Source organism: Heptranchias perlo, chromosome 28, assembly GCF_035084215.1.
Source record: "Heptranchias perlo isolate sHepPer1 chromosome 28, sHepPer1.hap1, whole genome shotgun sequence".
NCBI classification, from domain to species: Eukaryota; Metazoa; Chordata; class Chondrichthyes; order Hexanchiformes; family Hexanchidae; genus Heptranchias; species Heptranchias perlo.
In genome coordinates this window covers 26,900,681-26,921,629 of record NC_090352.1, presented here as the reverse complement: position 1 = coordinate 26,921,629, position 20,949 = coordinate 26,900,681, and the positions used below count along the sequence as shown (strand labels likewise).

The 20,949-nt window shown below is 37.2% G+C and overlaps 1 protein-coding gene across 2 annotated transcripts in view; it reads right to left on the bottom strand.

Moving 5' to 3' along the window:
• The window catches only part of ssh2a (slingshot protein phosphatase 2a), a 140,617-nt gene that overhangs the window by 19,435 nt on the left and 100,233 nt on the right, over nucleotides 1-20,949 (bottom strand). For both annotated transcript variants that reach the window (XM_068008262.1, XM_068008261.1), the window contains 7 exons: nucleotides 18,661-18,725; nucleotides 12,878-12,996; nucleotides 8,321-8,389; nucleotides 6,854-6,919; nucleotides 6,056-6,250; nucleotides 2,242-2,335; nucleotides 1,520-1,648 (listed from right to left, as the gene is read on the bottom strand). In XM_068008262.1, the coding sequence (XP_067864363.1) occupies nucleotides 1,520-1,648; nucleotides 2,242-2,335; nucleotides 6,056-6,250; nucleotides 6,854-6,919; nucleotides 8,321-8,389; nucleotides 12,878-12,996; nucleotides 18,661-18,725 (737 nt within the window). The remainder of the gene's footprint in view (nucleotides 1-1,519; nucleotides 1,649-2,241; nucleotides 2,336-6,055; nucleotides 6,251-6,853; nucleotides 6,920-8,320; nucleotides 8,390-12,877; nucleotides 12,997-18,660; nucleotides 18,726-20,949) is intronic.

The window sequence follows — 20,949 nt, the reverse complement described above, 5'->3', positions numbered from 1 at the left end:
AAGATGATACTAAGCAGGATAATGCAATAGTTCTAGCTACTAATGAGAGTCTTGTAGTTTCCTTAATTTTCAGAGCTGAAAATATGACACACAAGAAAAACTGGCTCTCCACCTCTTGCTATCTTGGAGATAAGTGTGGTTCCTGATTGGAAGCCACAAATTAACAGAGGTGTTGAAGAATGCAGAGGAGTCTGCTACTCATTCACTCACCATCCTAGTGGAAAGAATATAAGTGCAGGTGAGTCATCATGGTGGGGGTCGAGGGGAAGGAAGAGAGGAGAAATACAAGAATAAAACATCTAACTCTGGGCATGCAGAAAAAGGTACACACTAGTTCCACGTTATTTTCTGAATGAGCTGACAACTATGAGCTGTGAAGGTCGCAGATTAAACTGGATTCTGGTATTTACTGAGAGATTCTTTGAATGAATGTTTATGCCTTCTCAGTAAAACTAATTTTCTTTGACTTTAAGGCCAGCTGACTATTGTCTAATCCTTACAAAGCTGGCTGTGATTTCAACATAAGCAGGCAGCAGCTGGCTTCATATTGTGAAACTTGAATAATGTCAGGACAATTTAGAAAAGAAAATACTCCAAAATAAGATAAATCACAGCAGAGATCATTTTAGTCACAAAGAAAAAGAACATATTTACATGAAACTTTTTCCACTTACTGCGTTCAAAAACAAAGCAAAAAGAGAAATAGTAGTCAGTTGCGACATAGAAAAAAAAATAAACAAACTTTCACACAGCACCTTATATCCGTGAGACATCCCAAAGCACTTCACAGCTAATGTATTACTTTTAGCACTGTCGCTATTAGCACATCTTGGAATTTTTCTGGAAGTACTCCACATTGACAGTGTTCTAAATTTGTCACAAAAGCTTAAAATGACTACATTTACAACCTCTGTCCTTAAAGGCTCTCCAGCCAAGAAGGTAGTACAGCGTGGTAGTGTACACCATAAAGTGATAGAACACCTGCTATTCACTATAGAATCAACTCTTGGTCTCAGGCTACCACAGGGGAAAGGTGCTAAGTAGAGGCAAGACAGCTCTCACCACAGAAAATTTCTAACGTAGTCTCTCTGGGCCATCGTCTTGCAATTACAATCCTTTGGAAATGTCCTTTCCTTTTTTTTGTAAATACACTTCACTACAGGAACTTAATACAGATAATAGCAGTAAAAACAGTGATAACAGTAATCAACAAGCCAATTGCAGAGAAATTTCAAGCTTTAAAACTATTCTGGAGAATTACTCAAAGCAAAAAAAAACTTCTAATATTGCTGTAACTAGGAATCCAAAACCAATCACATTTGGGTCAGGGTGGTAGAAAAACCAGTGCTATTTTGAAGCCAGCACAAGAGAAGCCTGTTGTGATTTCCCTCCCTTTCTCTCTCCTTAATTTCCCCCGCATCAGAAAACATTCATTTCTGCTATCACACACATAGCCACAAGAAATAGTGAACAAAGGTGTGACAGAAGACAATTATCAATCATAGTGTAATGATCATACCAGGTAGACATGCTCAAATATCTCGGTTGGGTTGTCCATCTGCCTCAAAATTACAATCATCTCGTTATCAATGTACTCTTTAAATTCTCTCAAGTTACAGACCATCTGCATCTCCAATTCTGTGCGAATCTGCAATCAATACAACAATTAGCCGTGGAAACTCATGCATTTTACATAAGGCAAAACTAACCAGTAGTTAAATAACGCAGGGTCAGAAAATTCTTTACTGGTAATCAGACTAATGAAACATCAGATTTGGCAGCCCAGTATAACTACTTTTTCAGCCTAAGACAAGACAGTTCATTCAATCTTTCATTTAAAGTCTGCAACCATCCTTATCAAGGGTCATATTTCAGAATGAAAGTTACCATATGGAAACCATACATTCTGCACTGGAAGATGAAATTGAATCCAAACTCCAAACAGTTAAAAATAGGCTAGCTGGTTTTTACAGAGAGACAAGCAAGTGTGCATTGTGTCAGTAAGAATCTTCCACAAGGTAAAGATGCATAAGCAAAGTTCTGAAACTGGGAATCCCAATCATTTTTTAGTCACCCTAAGCTACTGTAAATTGAGACCTCAAATTGCAAAATATTTGGGTTTTGAGAAGTTATTTTCTATATTTTATTTGCATGCTATTAAACAACGTCAACCAATGAACATATCAATTTAGAATCTATTTTGAATCCTGTTGATTTTCTTTAATAAGGGTAGACACCTACCTCTTTTGATGTGACGTTCTCCAAATCCTTCTGCATCATAATCTCCCGAAGTTTTGTCTTGATTAGTCTTTCAGTCCGTTCTCGCTCTGTTGGTCTGTAAGCGACACCAATACAATAATTAGAGTTTTGCTGGAAAGAAACATTGAGTACATCAGACAAGTCAGCATTCAAATCAAAGGTGACATTTCCTGGTTAACTTCAAATAACAGCTTCTCTACAATGCCGTTTATTTTTACGATCACATTTCCCACTTACAATTATTGTAATAGTGACAAAGAACAGGACAATGAAAGGGCAGGAAAAATGCATCTTGCTCCAGGGCAGGACGATATTCACATGGACACATGAACCCTAATTGTTTCATCAGCAAAGTGCAAATGCGAACTGCCTTCACAACCTTCACCTTATCAATAATAACTATTCCTTGGAACTTTGCTTTTTAAATTCAGCTAATCACAATGCTAAAAAGTATATTATATGAAAACAATTGCCTGAGATGGAGTTTTTGGATTACAGAAAATGCTTGTTAGCCTTTATTACTGTGAAGAGACTTCAAGAACAAATCTACAGTTCCAATCTGTAACTCCAGAAAATGTGTGGAAATTTACAAAACAGAATGACATGCATCCGATGAATCCCAAACTGTGGTAAAAATTAGTCTTTGGATGGCCTGGTTATTAAGAATATAATTTAAAAGATGACATTAAATTAACAACTTACATTTTTGTAGCACCTTTAATGTAGAAAAGCATCCTAAGGCACTTCACAGAGGGGTAAGGGAAATAGAGCCCAAAATCAAAGGAGGAATTATTAGAAGGGGTGACAAAAAGCTTGGTTATAGAGGGGATTTTAAGGAGGAGAGGGTGGTAGAAAAGCAAAGGGGCTTTTAGAAGTGAATTCCAGAGCGAAAGCCCATGGCCATTGAAAGTATGGCTGCCAATGGTGGAAGTGGGGAGAAGACCACAAAAAGCTGGAGTCAGAGGAACAGTGTGTTTGGGGGAAATGGGGTTGTAACGTTGGATAAGGTTAAAGGGATAATGAGGGATGAGACTATGGAAGGACTTAAACACAAAGAGGGAAATTTTAAACTTGAGGTGTTGGAGGACCAGGAGCCAAAGTAGGTCATTGAGGACAAGGGTGATGTGCAAGTGGCCCCTGGTGCAGGATAGAATATGGACAACAGAGTTTTGAATGAGCTAAATGTACAGCAGATGGAGAATGGGGGCAGCTCAGAGAACACTGGAATATTCGAGACTGGAGGTGACAAGGCATGGATGAGGGTTTCAACATTAGATGAGTTAAAGTAGCAGAAAAGGTGGATAATGTTACATAATTCAAAATAGGTGGTCTTTGTCTTATTACGCTCCTGTGAAGTGTTTTGGGGTGTCTTCCCACGCCAAATAAATGTAAATTGTTGTTGTACATTAGTCTGGTCCCTGGATGGAATAACCACAATGGTTTATATTTTAACAAACAAGTTATTTTTTTAAAGTATTAATCTCACACGTTGATGAAAGGAGGGCTTTATCATAATGAGTCTTGAGACCTCTTCTATGCACAAGCTACATTAAAACATTTGAGGACAGGACTGGTTTGATCTGTACCATCTTCCCAGTGCTTCCAACATTCTAACACTGCAATTTTAATCTGATATCTCTATATTTTAAGCTACCCATATTTCCAACCCATCAATAGCATATCTGTTCACCTTCCATAGAAAGGTTGTACTATTAGCTTCCTAATAAGGTAGCAGCTGGATGGTGTCTACATTTTAGTGGCTATCTGCAGTGCCTAACGTCTCATCACGGTTAGTAAAAATAGTCTCCCTAATCAGCAAAGACTGTCACAGATGAGAGCCTATCTTCTGGAGCTGTTAGTATCAGCATGTTCAGATGTGAGGCATGAAAGTTTTTGATTGGTATCAGATCATTTTTAAAAATGTTTTTTTGTGCAAAAATTAGTGCAACTAAAATAAATGAGAAAAAAAACCTTCAACTAAGAGCGTTTTTCTTCTACTTAGCTATTTTAGGTTTACCAGAATATTTTTAACACTCAGTAGAACAACATCAACTAGGCCAACAAAAAAAAATTAAGACCAAGATGCGTAATGGATATTGGTGGCAATACATGGCTGCATGTTATTTCTATTTGAGCAGACTGCTGCATAAGACTTCAGCAGAAATGTAGTTGTAGTACTGGAAAACACTTTTTTTTTGCTTTATAGTGGGAAGCAGTTTTTCTTTTTTTTAAAGCCAATGTGTATTAAAGAATGTTTATCTTTTCAGGGTTCCCCCCCGAAGCATTTCCGAGGTTGGTCTGGTACATGAAAAAGGAACGCTGCCAAGAAACCAAAGCAGGTGCAACTTTTGATTCAAAGCAGCAGGCAACAAACTCAAAATGACTGGTGTGACCTTGCACACATTGGTAATGGGTAATGATTGCTTCTGCATTTCAGATAAATAGCTTTATTTAGTTATGGGTAAAAAAAATGCTGCAAATCAAACACAGAAAACGCTCAAAATGTACAACATGACCATCAGCATCTGAAACAGAAAGCTAAGTTAACTGGGTTCTGATGAAAGGGCATAACCGCCATTGCTTTTCAACATAATTCACTACATGTGAAGTGTTTGGAGATGTTTCTGACAGGCAGGATACAAGGCTGTAGAAAAGAAAGACTTTTTAAAAAATCGATGAATACAGCAATCTTACTTGTATACACCACACTGTCCTGAGTACAAATTTAAGATCAAGAGGTCATTGTTAAAAAGGAAGGCAAGGGCAACATGAAGTTTTTAAAATCAGGTTTAGTAAAATGTACAGATAAACTCATTAATGATGTGTGTGCAGGTCACAAAAAAAACTGTAATCCTCCCCCCACCCTCCCTAAACCATGATCACCACTCTTGGATCCTGCTGATTATTGTTATAATCATGTCCTGTCTACCTGTTTAACTAGTTTGTATATATTGGAAACCTTGCCATTACTTTGAGCCTCGGGTTGCAGTGCTAATTTTGCCCAAGTACTCCAGAATGTGTCCATCTTTTTTCTTCTATATATTTACAGGTGAATGCAATTGTTTCAAACGTAAAAATGCAACTTTTGTGGCTTCAAATATAGATTGTGTATGCAAGATATTGTACAAAATAGTTTACACTGCTACCCTACTCCATTCTTCCCTTTTACCTCAATGAAATGGCATAACAGCTATAGCCCTGTATAGGAGGAAATAACCTTGTGGTGCATTCCAGTTCTAAAACAAAATTCACAAGTAATCTCAATGGATTAAAATTGAAGTTTTAAAAGCAAAATCATTTTTCACACTATGCATTAGCTCTGATGAGTCCTTAAGGTCTCTCCTTTTGGCTGCAACACTTCAGGATAGAATTTCATCAGATATAAATGTCCAGAGATAAAAATCAAACTTCAGTCTACTGAAGCATATAAGTGCCTACATGATACTATAATGATAATAGAACTTATGCTGATTCAAATTATTCAACAAGGGAAAGATTCCCATACCACCTCAACTGAAATAGTTAAAACCATAGAAATAGACAGCACTGAACAAGGCCATATGATTCATTGTGCTGTGCAGGTCTTTGCTGGAACAATCCAAAACTAATCCCACTTCCCTGCTCTAGGAAGGCAGGAACAGGAGTAGGCCACTTAGCTCCTCAAGCTTGTTCTGCTATTCAATTAGATCATGGCTCAGTTAGATCAAATAGATGATGCTAACTTATCCCAACAGCGCTAAAAGGCTATTACAAGATGTTGGGGCCTCAAAGATACAGTAACAGGAAATGTACATACACATCAGTAAAGAGGACAGGTGAATCAGAGCGATGGGACTGCACATCCTGCATAGCATTCCATTCATTAATGAAGGTCTGGTTGGAATTGATGCGGCTCTCATAATAGCTAATCCAAGTTAGGTACAGACTCCCGGGGTAGTAGTTGTGCGTCCTGGCGATCTCACAAGCTTTGTGCAAACTCTGCAAAGCTGACCTGAAAATAAAAATAATTCACACACTTGGAGTCACATCAAAAGATTTTCCAAAGACAATTCTGTGCTTAATAAATGAGGCTTTTTGACAGCAGGAATAACAAACGCAGATTCATTTGGCTGTACAAATTTACCAATATCTACCAAAGCATGTGCACTTTCAGTTGTGTTAGAATGACTACTGCACTTTTATATTTAATCAGATTTGATTATGATGTCCAATGAGAAAAATACCTAGTAAACATGAAGTTTTTGGCCACAACATTTAAAAAATGCACAATGGACTACAGTTGTTTCAAACCAGACAGAACATAGCTAAAATTCACAAATAACATGAACTTCTGGTCTTCACATGTACTGGTTAAAGATTTCCTCATAACCAAACTAACAAAACTTTCTGGCTTTTGCTGCGCTTATCTTCTGCACCATATCCCTTTTTGTAGCCACACAAAATGATGCAACTGTACTATTATCATTTGCATGTTATTTGAGAATACAAGGTCATATTTTAGCTGCAACAGCAATGGAGTTTTAAGTTTCATCATTAACAAACTAGCTGAAGAAAACCTGCAGATAAATAGCAAAAGTATTCAGAAAGTTCTTACCACATTGCTTGTACAGACACAGGCTTGAAGATGTGAATTCTGTTCACTGTTGACACACTGAATCCTCTTCAGAGGGAAAGAAAAGCAGAAAAAAAAAATTAGAAATGATTAACTTTAATCAAGAAAACTTACAGAAATGAACAGGTGTAACTCAAAATGGTATGTTGACACTGTACACCCACAATCTCTATACAGGAGTGTCCTGATTTGCCATCTTGAGAAGCCAAAAGGGGCTGGACACATGTACAGTGGGTATAATCAGGAAAGTCACCTCAGGTCATATATTTTAATTTTATATATAGTTATATTAAAAAGAAAGAGAGAGAGAAAGAGAAAGATAGAAAGAAAGAGAAAGCAGAGAGAGAAAAGATAGAAAGAAAAAGAGGAGGAAGTAATAAAATACCTTTTGGGGAAAACTACATGCAGTAATAAGTTAGTCCAAACAATGCATTTTTTAAAAATATAAAACGACAATTTAAATTTACCATGGCTATTTAGGATATAACTTCCATTTATCGGGCATACATGAGGCAATAAAATGGCTGATTAAGTGCCAAGATAGAAGAACAAAATGTTTAAACAAAGCAGCTGAGTTGTTTATAGTTGAAAAACTCTCCTGTTAAATTCTGTTGGTGGCAATTATGTCATAAATGCTACATGGTAATATGACAGTTCTTGCATTGTGATGGGCAATGGGCTTCCATTGGTGGTTGATTACAGAGTGAATGCTGGTCACATGATTCAGTTCCTGAACTACTACTGGCCATTCAGTTAAGTGTTTTTTAAACAAGCATTTTTGGTAGAAAATATACTGAATGTGAAAGCTCGAGTATACCACTAGTAATGAGCATCAAGTCATTTATTTCAACAGTGGTCAAAAGAAATCGCTCTCTTTTACCCCAACAATTTTTTCTCTGATCTTCTTGCCTAAAGACAGGAACTCAGGCTGGGTTACAGTTTCCCAGTGGCTTCCAGTGCCTTGTCTAAGTGACCATTTCACGTGCAAATTAAAGCAGAGAGTATCAATGGATTTGAGACACCAAAGCTACAAAGAGGAGGGATTGGCTAATCTATATATAAAAAAAGAATGGCTTGTTTAGATCTAGTGGTTCTATTCCTAAAAATTCTTCTGTTCTTCTGAGAGATCCTGGACCGTATTATAGCAGGCTTTGACAATGCCTTGGGTGCTGCTGAAAAAAAAAATCAGAACTAAAACCAATTATGTCCTCATCAGACATCCACACAGGCACACTTCCATCAGGCGTGGCTGGATAGTGCAGGAATCCAGATTGATTTTTGTCACTTTGTTTCAGATAGGCTCTTTTATACCAGTAACAAACGCCTCTCCTTTGTATTGTGTTAAAGGCAATATCTTGGAACGAGAAGAATTTTACTACTTGATATTTAGTGCTGGGTTCCCAAGGTTTTACTATTTGAGATTAGATGTTAGGTACCTAGTGTACTTACCCATCGCCATCCAAATGGATCAACGTGTCACTCCATAATGGAAGAACCAGGCCCATTGTGCAAGTACTGCTGCAAAGACAATGTAATCTAAAATTAGCATTGTTACTGTATACTTTGTTGCACATTGTTTATGCCGATATCTTCAGCAGAAACTATTACAGAGAAGACATAATCAATACAAATCATGCAACTACAGTCTGTGCTCAGCTCAAGTACATTTGGAAAAAGTGAAAAAATACATTTAAACTAACAAGAATTAAACTACTGATATCAAGTGCTCTTGCTCGTGGATAAAAAGCAATGAGTTTAACACTGGGCTGAGGCACCTTCCACAGCACACACTTTCTCTTCTTTCCTGATCCCAAAGGATCTTTCCTCTCCCCGTCCTTGCCTTCCCCCCAAGCAGATACAGATTTTTCCGAAGTAGCGGAGGGGGAAAACAGACTTGAAAAGAGGAGACACTACTGAATTGAAAGTCTTTTACTTCCATTTCTCTCAATTCCTGCTCCTTTGCTCCCGTTCTCTCTAAACCCCTCAGTATTTATCAAAAAGAAAAATCAAGGTTGGTTATTTATTTTCAATAAAACATTAATGCTCAAACGGTTAAGACACTAAGACAGTCATCAAGTTTGTTGCATTCATAATGAGAGAGCTGACCCACAGATGACAAATGAGACTAACATACAACTATACAGTATGCAATTTTTTGAAACGCTTTAGCAGTAATACTGTTTAATTTTCATCTCCTCCAAGAAGAACATTTAACCCTGCATACAGTTGATCACAGCCTGAATGTTGAAGTATGCAGATGCTGTTATCTCTGACCCTCCAAATATATTATGGGAACATCAAGTTCCTCTCCAGGTCACACACTATCCTGATATGAACATATATTGCCATTCCTTCATCATCGTTAGATCAAAAATCCAGGAATTCCTTACCTAATGTGGGAACACTGTCACCACAAAGAATGCAGCAATTCAAGGTGATGGCCCACCATCACCTGCACAGAGCAACTAAGCACAGGCAATAAATGTGGCCTGGTCAGCATCACCTACATTCTGCAAACAATTTTTTAAAAAACTATGGACAAAATAAAAAGGAAAGATTTTGGAAAGACGGGTTTCATGAACATCTTTTTTAAAAGTAGTTTAGTTCCTTTGATTTTAGTTGTGATGTGGAGGATATTTGGGTGCACTGGCTTTTTAAATAACGATTTGATATTTTTTAAAAGACATTGTAGGATTTAGTTTTTATTTTTAAGAACAAATGAATTTATTTTTCATTTGTTGGGGCTTCTTTGATATGGCTGCACTCTTATCAGTGCTACTTCCGTCAAGGCAAAAAGTACAGCAGATGGCCAAAGTGAAGATGGGGGATTTTTGTGAGGCAAAACAATTTCTGTAGGTCCATTGATCTTATATAAACGGGAATGAATTTTGGTGTCAAAAAAAAAAAATCAGGCACTGCACCGAGATCTAGTTTGCAGACTCAGCCTGGACTCCAGGGTTTCATCTCAGCAATAGGAGCTTCCTTAGAGGGCTCAGGAGATGATGTATAAAAAGGACAGTAGAAAAGACACCAGATTCTTCACCTATCCATTCAACCAACCTCCATCATCTAAGCCCCCTTCTCATCCCATCCAGATGGCAGTATCAGCAGCAGCTGAGACATAATTTTTGTGTGGGTGAAACATAATCATGTGAGGACTCAGCTTGGTATCAGATAGTTGCAGTGGAATGGTTTGGATCCTCTAATATATTTTTAAATATTCAAGTTGAGATCAATTGAATACAAGGCTAAATATTTATATTGCAGGATGAGTACAGTTTTGGTGAGCTTAAGCATCTCAAAAAAATAATTTAAGTCAGCGATTCAGCTCCAGCATGCCAAAGAACTTAGTCTGAGCAAATTCCCGACGATTTTCTCAGTGCATTACAGTTCCACCTGAATCTAATTTTATTTTTCTTCAGCACTGGCTTGCTTAACTTTGGCTTCACCCAATGGTCAGACAGCACAGAAACAACAGATGTATGAACACAATATTTTTGAATTATAGATATCTGTAGTTTGCAGAAAAAGTTTGAACTTCAAGTACTACCAGCATATTGAAAGTATAAATTAGTATGCATTTATTAAATGATATCAAATTACATATAATGTAACATATAACCACCACTGTGCACTCCAGATTTTGAAAACTGTGCTTATTGTGATCACTATATAGCATTGCTAGAGAGAAGAGTGGTACTCAAGGAGACAGCGAACACAAATAACTTGTGTTGACTGCAGATGATGACCTCATGGAAAATTTTATAAAAAGCTCCCCATGATCAGAGGATATTCTTAGGTCCTCCCCCAGCCACATGCTTACGCCATTTCTAAATGCACCCTGTAACAGAATGGCACTCAAGAACCACCATCCTCTAACACAGAACTATTAAAAGAGAGCGTGTTGTCTTGTTTACATAGCAACAAGCAGAACAAGCAGGCGTTCATCAGCATGAACCCGACAGATACAATGCTAGTTATTTGCTTGATCATAAGGTTTGAAGTTTAATAGAGAAGTGTTGCACATTGGCAAACAGCTGCAGAAGAAAGGTCTTTAAAACGGTATTTGAGCCTTATAGGTTACAAGACAAGGACATCATTGTTAAAAGCCTCTATCTGATTATCGACTGGAAACCTATAAATGCGTGCAGGGGACTCAACCTGATATCCATTTAGGCCCAATGCAAAGCAAGTTATTCAAACATGATTAATTACTTATGTCAACTACAATTTTTTCCTTGTTATTTAACAAATTAGTAAGAATTTTTTTTTTTAATCCTTTGTTGATGGTATTTTAATCTATCTTTTTGAATTAATATTTAGTGTCTTGAGTAAAATATTAATATTTGAGTGCAGAAATTCATTGATAATAAGCCAATTAAAATCTTATGGCTTATACCCAAACTATATTTAAGAAAAGTGCTGCTCCAGTTTTGTTTTTTGTATAGTACATCTCAAGGTTATTTTAAGCTCGTTACAGTAATCTCGTCCCAGATGGGCTTGCATCTATCACTAAGTATATTGAAAATTACTTCTTGGGCAAATTTAAGTTTATTAATTGTGATGCACTGCAATTTGAAAATAGATATCACAACACAAAAAAGCAACTAAAATGTTAAATAATTGCTGGATAAAAAGAATGCAACATGCTCAACATGTGCATAAGTTTATATAAACTCACCAGAGAGTGATACATTTTGGCAGGAAGAATGAGGGGCAATATTAGCTAAATGGTACAATTTTACAGGGACAGAGACACCTGGGGATGTATGTACACAAATCTTTGCAGGGCAAGTTGAGAAGGCTGTTAAAAAAATACAGGATACTTGGTTTTATAAATAGAGGCACAGAGTACAAAACCAAGGGAGATATGCTAACCCTTTATAAAACACTGGTTGGGCTCCAGCTGGAGTATTGTGTCCAATTCTGGGCAAGGAAAGATGTCAAGGCCTTAAAGAGGGTGTAGAAGAGATTTACTAGAATGGTACCAGTTACATGGAGAGACTGGAGAAGCTGGGGTTGTTCTCCTTGCAGCAGAGAAGGTTAGGAGGAGATTTGATAGAGGTGTTCAAAATCATGAAGGGTTTTGATAGAGTAAATAAGGAGAAACTGTTTCCAGTGGCAGAAGGATCGGTAACCAGAGGACACAGATTTAAGGTAATCGGCAAAAGAACCAGAGGTGGCATGAGAAAAAGAATTTTTATGCAGCGAGTTATGATCTGCAATGCACTGCCTGAAAGGATGGTGGAAGCAGATTCAATGGCAACTTTCAAAGGGAATTGGATAAATACTTGAAGGGGAAAATTTGCAGGGCCATGGGGATAAGGCATGGCTCTTCCAAAGAGCACAGGCACGATGGGCCAAATGACCTCCTTCTATGACGTATCATTCTATGAGAGAGAGAGAAAGACAGAGAGAGAGTGAACCACTGTGCGAGAGGGACAGAAAATCATGCTGTGGCCAATTTCACATAATCCAAGCCAAATAATTAGGCAAGTTTAATTTAGAATGTTTTGACAGGATACATTACTATCCATTAAGCATAGGCATTAGTTTTTAAAAATTAAACTAAGAAAGTGGGAAATCCAAATTATCCAACAATGACTAAAACCATATTAATTACTTCCCTGTATTATGTTGACAAGAAAGCATTTGTTAAATCACAAAACAAACCCTTTTAATGACAAAACTCTACCTCAATAACAAAAACACTCACTGCAGGAATAAACTAATTTAATTAAGAAAATAAGCATTCTGTATCACAAAAAGGGGTAAATTACAAAGCAGCAGTTCCATCAAAGAGCTCAGATGATATAAAATGTGACAGCAAAACTCTTATGGTTAATTGTGTTACCTGAATCCCTCAAAGTAATTATTCTGCATTTTATATTTCATAATTTGTCATTTCAGTCTTAGGTTCTCACTCTATTAAATGGCAATGGAAGCTTGATCATCAGTTAAGTAAGCTGGTAAAATGGCAACAGTCTAAGCTTGAGGTTTTCTTACCCATCTTTGAAGAAATCCATTCCTAAAACAATACTTTCTTCCGTATCTTGTCTGCCATTGGTAGAAACCACCACCATGTACCTAGTCAGCTCTGGGTACACACTTTCCAATCGTACAGCCTGAAATTTATTTAAAAGAAAATTAGCTCTAAAAAAGTTCCGTTGCTTTAAGCCTTGATTAAAGAAATCCTTACATTTTAAAGCAATTTATTACATCCTCTCCCAACCTAAGGATACATTTCCTGTATGTTGGACTATCAGTATTCATTTCCCAGAGCCAGTCTTCACAAAAAAAACTGCGATATTTTCAAGCCAATCTCTGAATTCCAGTTAACTGACCTGCGATGGTTTATGGTTGCCTGATCATAAAACCAAGCTGGTTTACAGCTGTTGCCACTTATTAAGTTAATCTTGGCCTCAAATTGATACCATGGGGACGGGGGACAGGAAGAGGGGGAAAATGTGTGACACTTGCCCCCGCCCTGTCTGAAACCCGCCCCCAATTAAAATCCCACCAGCCATTGTGCCAGACATTGCTCTCTATAGTAGAAGCCCAAAACGACTTGGCAACTGAAGCACTTTATGAACACCTGCCACATCACAAGATTTATTGTAAAGTGCACTTAGTTTTCCCAGGAGCAGTTGCAAAGTAAACTTCCTAAACATCCGTACAGCAACAAGAGTTATTTTTAGCTCCTTATGACCCATAGTGATCTTTATGCTGTATTATGCTTAAGAGAAGCGAACTAGTCATAATTCACATTTAAAAGGATGGACTCTTTGTGGAGCATAAGTGCAGAATGTAAGTTGCACAGAGCAGGCTTCTTATTTTGAACTTATTTTCCACTCTACACCCTCTTTGGGTCTCGCCGTAAGCCATCCCTTAGCTGAAGAAGGCAGCTGTTTACTCATTGACTTCTGACAATGCTGATCTTGAGTTGGTTGCTAGGAGATAGGAGAGCGCCCGGTTTTTAATTTTCCTTCAGACTTTTTAATTTCCCTCTCAGTTGGAAAGAAAGAAGAACGAACTTGCAGCTATATAGCGCCTTTCACGACCTCAGGACATCCAAATGTACTTCACAGCCAATGAAGTACTTTTGAAGTGTAGTCACTGTTACAACGTAGGGAAATGCAGCCAATTTTGGGCACAGCAAGTGACCAATTAAACTATTTCAGTGGTATTGGTTGAGGAATAAATGTTGACCAGGACACTGGGAAAACTCCCCTGCTCTTCTTTGAATCCTGCCATGGGTGTTTAACATCCACTAAAGAGAGATCTTGGTTTAACATTTCATTCAAAAAGAAGGCACATCCAATACTGTAGCGCCCCCTCAGTACTGCACTGGAGTGTCAGCTGAGATTATACACTCAAGTTCTGGAAAGAGGTTTGAGCCTATGACCTTCTGATTCAGAAGTGACAGAACTACCACTGAGCCATGGCTGACACCTAAAGTTTAGGCTAACATAATTTCTTTAACAAATTCTATCAATAACCCAGTGCATTTATTTTTCTTAGCTTGGCTAAGCCTGAGGGGCCAAACATCAACTAGGATATATTTATAAATATGTATACTATGAAAAATAGAACACTCTACTTACAATCTATGCTGTATTAGACTATCATATTCACTTATAAAAAGGCAGGGTATATCAGGGTATCTAGTCATGTGTTAATGCCCGGTGAATGTTTGGCATTCCAAATAACTATCATACAAAGGTGGCTATATTGAACAGTGTATCAATACAACTGATCTGATTATAAACAAAGTTCTACACATCATTCTTGTTCTCAACATTTCAAATATTAATATGTTAATTGGTCATCTATCAGTTTTACTGGCACAGACATTTTTCAAGCAGTTCCAAATATATTGTACATTATGAAAAATGTCCCCCACCTTTCTTATACCACATTCCCCTTTTAAAAGAATACTCCAAATTTCAGTATTTAAAGTGTGTATGCCAAATTATCCATTTTAATAACAGCAGACTGAATGCAGCACAAACTCTTGTGTTCTGACACTTTTGACTCGATGGGTTTAATTTATTAGTGTTCTGTCGTTTAATGAGGTCAGACCAATCAATGGTTAGCTGGGAGCAGATTCTGTAGTTTGGAATAGTGAAGCTGCTCCTGTTGCAAGGTACTGTCAATGCAGCCTGCACATCTGAAAAGCACAAGGAACTTCGGTGAAACAGCTGGAACACTGTTTGCATCATTTCTTTGAAATTAAGGATGTCTTGTATGAAATCTTTTCCATGTACAGACTGTCAAGGCACAGTGCATCCCACTTCAAAATGCCAGGAACAGCAATTACTAAACATCAGTATAACTGTATTTATGGAAAATGGATAATAGGGGAGCAGCTTAGTGGTGACGATATTTTTACACACTGTGTTTAAAGAGACTATATGAAAGTACAGGGATTTAAATAAAATAAGGAAAACAACCAAAGCATAGTACTGTTGCCAGGATTACCACTAATGTACAATTTTCCAGAACATATTTCAGATTCCCTATAAAAATGTTTTAATTATAAAAGCATAGATAATATACAAATTTGTAAAATCAAAAGAAAAACTACAATTGCTAGAAATCTGAAACAAAAAATGTTGGAAATACACAGGTCTGTCAACATCAATATATGAAGACTTCAGTTCTGATGAAGGCTTCAGTTCTGATGAAGGATACATGTCCAACATGTCATAACTTGCCTTTCCTCTTTATAGATGTCTGACCACATGTGAATTTCTAACATTTCCTGGTTTTATACTGGAATGTGTGTTTGTAATGCTATCAGCTTTTTGAGAGGGTTTAATTTTAGTTGACTAAGTGATTCATTTGGTGCTGGTAATGCTAGTTCACACAGTTGTATAGCTAACAATTAGTGCTACAGAACTGATGTTAACACAATCTGTAAACACGTAACAGAGTTGCCTGAGTTTGTGCAGTGAAACTAAATGCCAAAGATGATTTGTCTTCTGAATAGGATTTCCTAACAAAACAATTAGTTTTGTTATGCACCTAATTTATGTAGAAGTGTGACAGAAGGTTTGCAGCCCCAAATCACAGTACAGGAGAAAATACACAACAGAAACAGGTTCAAACAAAATTCGGCACAGATCACAATAACTTTTTAAAAAAAAAGAATCTAAAGTATTAAGTTTATTTTTGCTATGTTAAATTTTTCTTATTTATGGAGACCCCAAATTTATTAAGGTACATCCATAACTTCAAAATGGTGTAAAATGTCCAGGAAGGGCAGATACTAAATGTGAAAAAGAAATATGTATCAAACACATACATACCATGATCAGCCTTCATGACGACACTTTATGCTTTTGGGGTGAGAGGCGGTAAAGAATAAAGGAGAGTTAAGTATTCTTTATACTCTTATGAGAGTCATCAGGGTCGGATCACCCTTTATTTTTGTTTACATTTGCATGGTCTATCATGTGGACATGACCAGGTCCACAGGTTGCTGTCAGTCTGCAGCAGGTTGTCTTATATGCCCAAATAGCATACTGGCACTAAGTACAGTTGGTAACAAGTCCTCACCTATAGTGTACAAATTTAAATGTCCTGAGTTGCAAGCAAAGTTACTGTGTAGCCATATTACTCAAATAAAATAAATGGATTTCCAATTTACTTTACATGTGAACAGTAGTACCATGCAATTTAGGCTATCTGAATCTGGACTGCTGTATTTTCAGTCATCCAGCAAGGAGCTGTTGCTAGTACAGTATGAAACCTGCACTCAGAGCAGAGTGAGTGGGAGCTAAACACAGAGCAAATCCCATCCAGTGGAGTGATTGAATTTTTTTTTAAATGATGAAATTTAAACATTCAAATACTCATGGCATCTGTAAAACAGGAATTACAGACCAAACTAGATTTACATAATGTCTCATATTTCTTTTACAATAACTATACAATAAGCACTACACATTGGTGTCTGGCCTAACTAAACACTAAAGTCAACCCTGCAGTGAACATATAACTGCATACAACAGACTTTTAACACAGCAAACATTAACTTGATATACTATAATTCTGAATGTAAATTAATTAAAAGGGAATCGGTTGAATGTTATTTTGGAAGTTCTTGGAAAAGTAAAAATTGCAATCAAGGTTTTAGGAAATGGGAAACTAACTTGTTGAATCTCTTTAAACTTCGGCATTTAACTTTTTTAAGTCTCTGCAATAGCACTAACTGCTACAGTAAGATCACCTTTTCCAGATAAGACTTAATGAAGAGGTTTGAAGAACAGGCACCACAAATTTTTCCTGCATTGAAATAGTATGGTATAAAGTTATGGGTCCTATAACTCTGACTTCATTAACTTTCATTGGTGCCATTTAGGATTTTGAAAATTAAGATAACTCAATATAAATACAAATCCAAACCACAAAATCTACAGTGTTTGTGCACAGGACATAGCACTGCAACACAACATTTCATGCCACCACTATGATGTCCTGTTTCCCAAAATCAAGTTGCAGAATTTAAATGTGGCCTCCACTCTCATGCTGGCCAGTATTTATAATGCAGTAACATGGTACAATTTCTATATCTTGAGGGTGAGCTTTAGAATTGCAGGATTCTGGCATGCAGAATTTACACAACAAACATCTTTATTTTGCTGCTAGGGCACTGGGAGAATGCCAGTCTTGCCAGAGGCTTGCGATCTGCAAGTGCCAATCTGTGCACTTTACTCCTGCGAGCCTCCAGTTCCCCACTGGAGAGCGAATGCAAAGAGATTCTAGTTTTTCCATGGCTCTGACCTCTACTCTTGGGAACCATGAGAAGTTGGGGTCTGATTGCTGCTGGACATGCAATTTGCCAGCTTTATGTTACAGTGTGCCAGAGGCAGGAGTACCAAGCTCCTGCCATTGACCATAATTATCTTGTAAACGTGCCTCATGTTTCACTTTGGAATTGAATCTGCATCAGAATAATTTCAGAAAAAGATAGTACAAATATAACAGTATAAAACTATGAAGTAAATAGAATGGATGCTGATTTCTACTTACAGTGAACGCTTTCTGCTGGTTATTAAGAATCTCCAAACAACAAGCTAGGAAAGTGCTATATATAGGTCAGAAACTTTAATAGATTATTCTATGTATCAGCATGAATCTGGCAACTGCAAATAGCAATTCTTGGGTGGATGATAATATCCTTCATCATGACCACCATGCACTTGACTGCTGCAATAAATGGCTACACTGAGAGAGCTATTTTTCTCTTAAAAGAAATGTAATGTACCCATCCTTTTCTAGATTCCACATCCCAAACTATGCAACACTCCTTAACTGAGCACTATCAGGCCAGCTCATCACTGATCATTGCCAATGCCACTCTGGGTCAGCAGTACACAAAAGTTTCCCGATTTGGTACGTTTCCAATTCTCCATCTCCCAATCTAGAGAATGCCCAGCCCCTGCTTTACGCCCTCAAAACTCACCATATAATGAATCCTCAATTGTAGTAAGGGGGAAGGGGCAGTGGGTAGAGTTGAGTTAGTGAATCAATCCAGTGTTAATGCACACCTCCTAGAGGTTGATTCAAGGTCAGAGTTGGCTAAAGGCCTGCAAACAAGTAAATCAGCTGCTCTCGCCCCCTCAGTTGATTGGATGGTACATGGGAATATGAAACAACAAATAATTCAATTGATGTGGGAACATTTCCTTGGTTTTGCCAAAGGCACACTTCAGATCATAAAATCTGCATCAATCCAATGAAAAGAAAAGGCAGAGGAATTTGCATATACATGGATAACTCACCAATCGGATGTTGTCTTCAGGTCTAAGAAGGGTGAACATTGCTTGCAGGTGCTGTTGAAGGTCACCTTTGAAGAAGGAAAAAAAGTAAGAAGCTGGATTTAGAAAAGTTAAAGAAATGATGTCACTAATTAGTCCCAAGTATTTGTAATAGCTCACTGAATTTCAGTTACCGTCATCTCTATGATCATCACTTATGTATATACATAGCCACATGTGACTCATCTACATGTGCATAGCTGTGCATATTTTCCCATTTGGAGGTGGATAATACTTAAATCCTAATATGTTAAGTGCACTCATGGAGTTAAAATCAAGTGTAGTTTTTAGGTGAAGGGATAATTAGACGAGGCACGCAGACCTCATTGTAAAATCATACATTTTTTCCTTTTGTTTTTAAAAATAGTTCTATTATAAAATTCTTTGTACACATTTAGAATGGAAACTGACTATGTGAACTTATTACTTATACCCTCCCTAAGCACTGTCCGGATTAAATCACAAGTAATGACCCAATTACTAAGATTCCATCAATACTACGAAAACTCTTAAATCGGTGACTATCCATGCTCAGCCACTGAGAGGTCACTTGATGCAGCTGTGGGGAACAAATTCTGACTGTAAGAGATACCATGTGCTGTCTTTCTGAAATCAGGATCTAACCAGCAATGAATTTTAGATTGTAAAAGAAAATCAAGCAAGGGGCTTTTATAACAAGATGTTTATCAAGTTATGTTACATAACATAAGGCTATTGGAACAGTTGCAATAAATCACTGATTATTTATGACAATTAGTTACTGTCTTATTATTCTGACTGCTCAGAAGAAACAGCAGAAAGGTGGATATTTCTGTTTTCAGGTGTTGTATGGTATTCTCATCACACCACTGGAGAATACAAATTTATATCTTTTCATTTGTACACAATGGATAACAAAGAAGTCATATTCAAGACAGACTGATGGGTTGCAACAGCAGAAACCGTCCTCATATATGCAATTGACTATGCAGAAACTAGCATAAGAAAACTTGAATACAGAATTAAATCAGAAGCAGGTAATTATAAAATAAAAAACTAGAGCATTGCCACAATGAGCCACATCCTAGGTGACTCATGTCCACAGGGAACAAAGGTACGTTTCACACAGCATATCTGCTAGTCTTCACGTACCAACATGACCCAAAGGCAAACATCTAAATATTTCCAACATTTTGCTGTACACCCAAATACTATTGCATTACATTAGGAAATTAGACTGCACTGGAGTGACTTGTTCTTCATTTCTTGGTTATGTTCATTTCTTTGCCAGCAGACAAATTTAACAACAGAAAATTGAAAGCATCTGGAATGCTGCTTTTGCTAACACTGCACTTAATCATTTAAGTTTGATCCTCTGAATGATGCAAACGTTTCTTCAAGCTGCAACATGATCTTACTGTGCACAAAATATTTCAACCCATTAACTCAAACAATTTAAAGAACCTGCCTTGTGAACTAAACATAACAGCACTGCAAATAGGAAGGCTTATACAGTATTCTAATGCCACCTCTCTCATATAGAACAATTTATTCCTCAACACTTTTGTGTAAGTGCTTCCATCAGATTACAATATTACATAAGGGAATTAAAGATGGGTAAATAAAGATAGGAAATGATTAATTCCCTCCCAGTATAAACCTCAGGAAGTAGATGGGAGTTAAACAAGTCTGGCAATCTCACACATGAATGAGCTTTGAAATACACTAAAATAGGAGGATAGCAAACTAGTAGGGCATCAACTGTTTTGTTTGTGTTGCCTATACTTTAGCTTGCAGAGGCTGGGCACAAGAGCTCTGTTTTATCAGATTCGCTGGATGGCCAGATCTGCACTTCTGCTGTGGGTTTAGTTATATTGCTACTTTCACATTGACAAAAGAGTTATGCATCAATGCAGAAATGGTAGCATAACTACCAAGTGCACTAATATTGGGAGGTATGAGACCTCTACTGCAGGCCATCTCACACCAGTTTAAATTGTACCAAGCACAGTATAATTCCAGCCTTATAGTCTGCTATTATTACTTGCAATAGTTTGCCTAGTTCAAGATATTAAGGTGAAATGATTCATGACAATGCTGGACTAGATTTTTCTTTTGGGAAGGAAATGGCAGTAACAAATTCTTAAACAATTTTGATCTAAAATTATAAGTTTAAGCAGGATATATTATGTTACATGCAATTCTCTCTACAATCTTTTCTGTCAAACATATAAAATAATTTACTATTTCAGGGATTTGTGCTTGAAAGAAGAT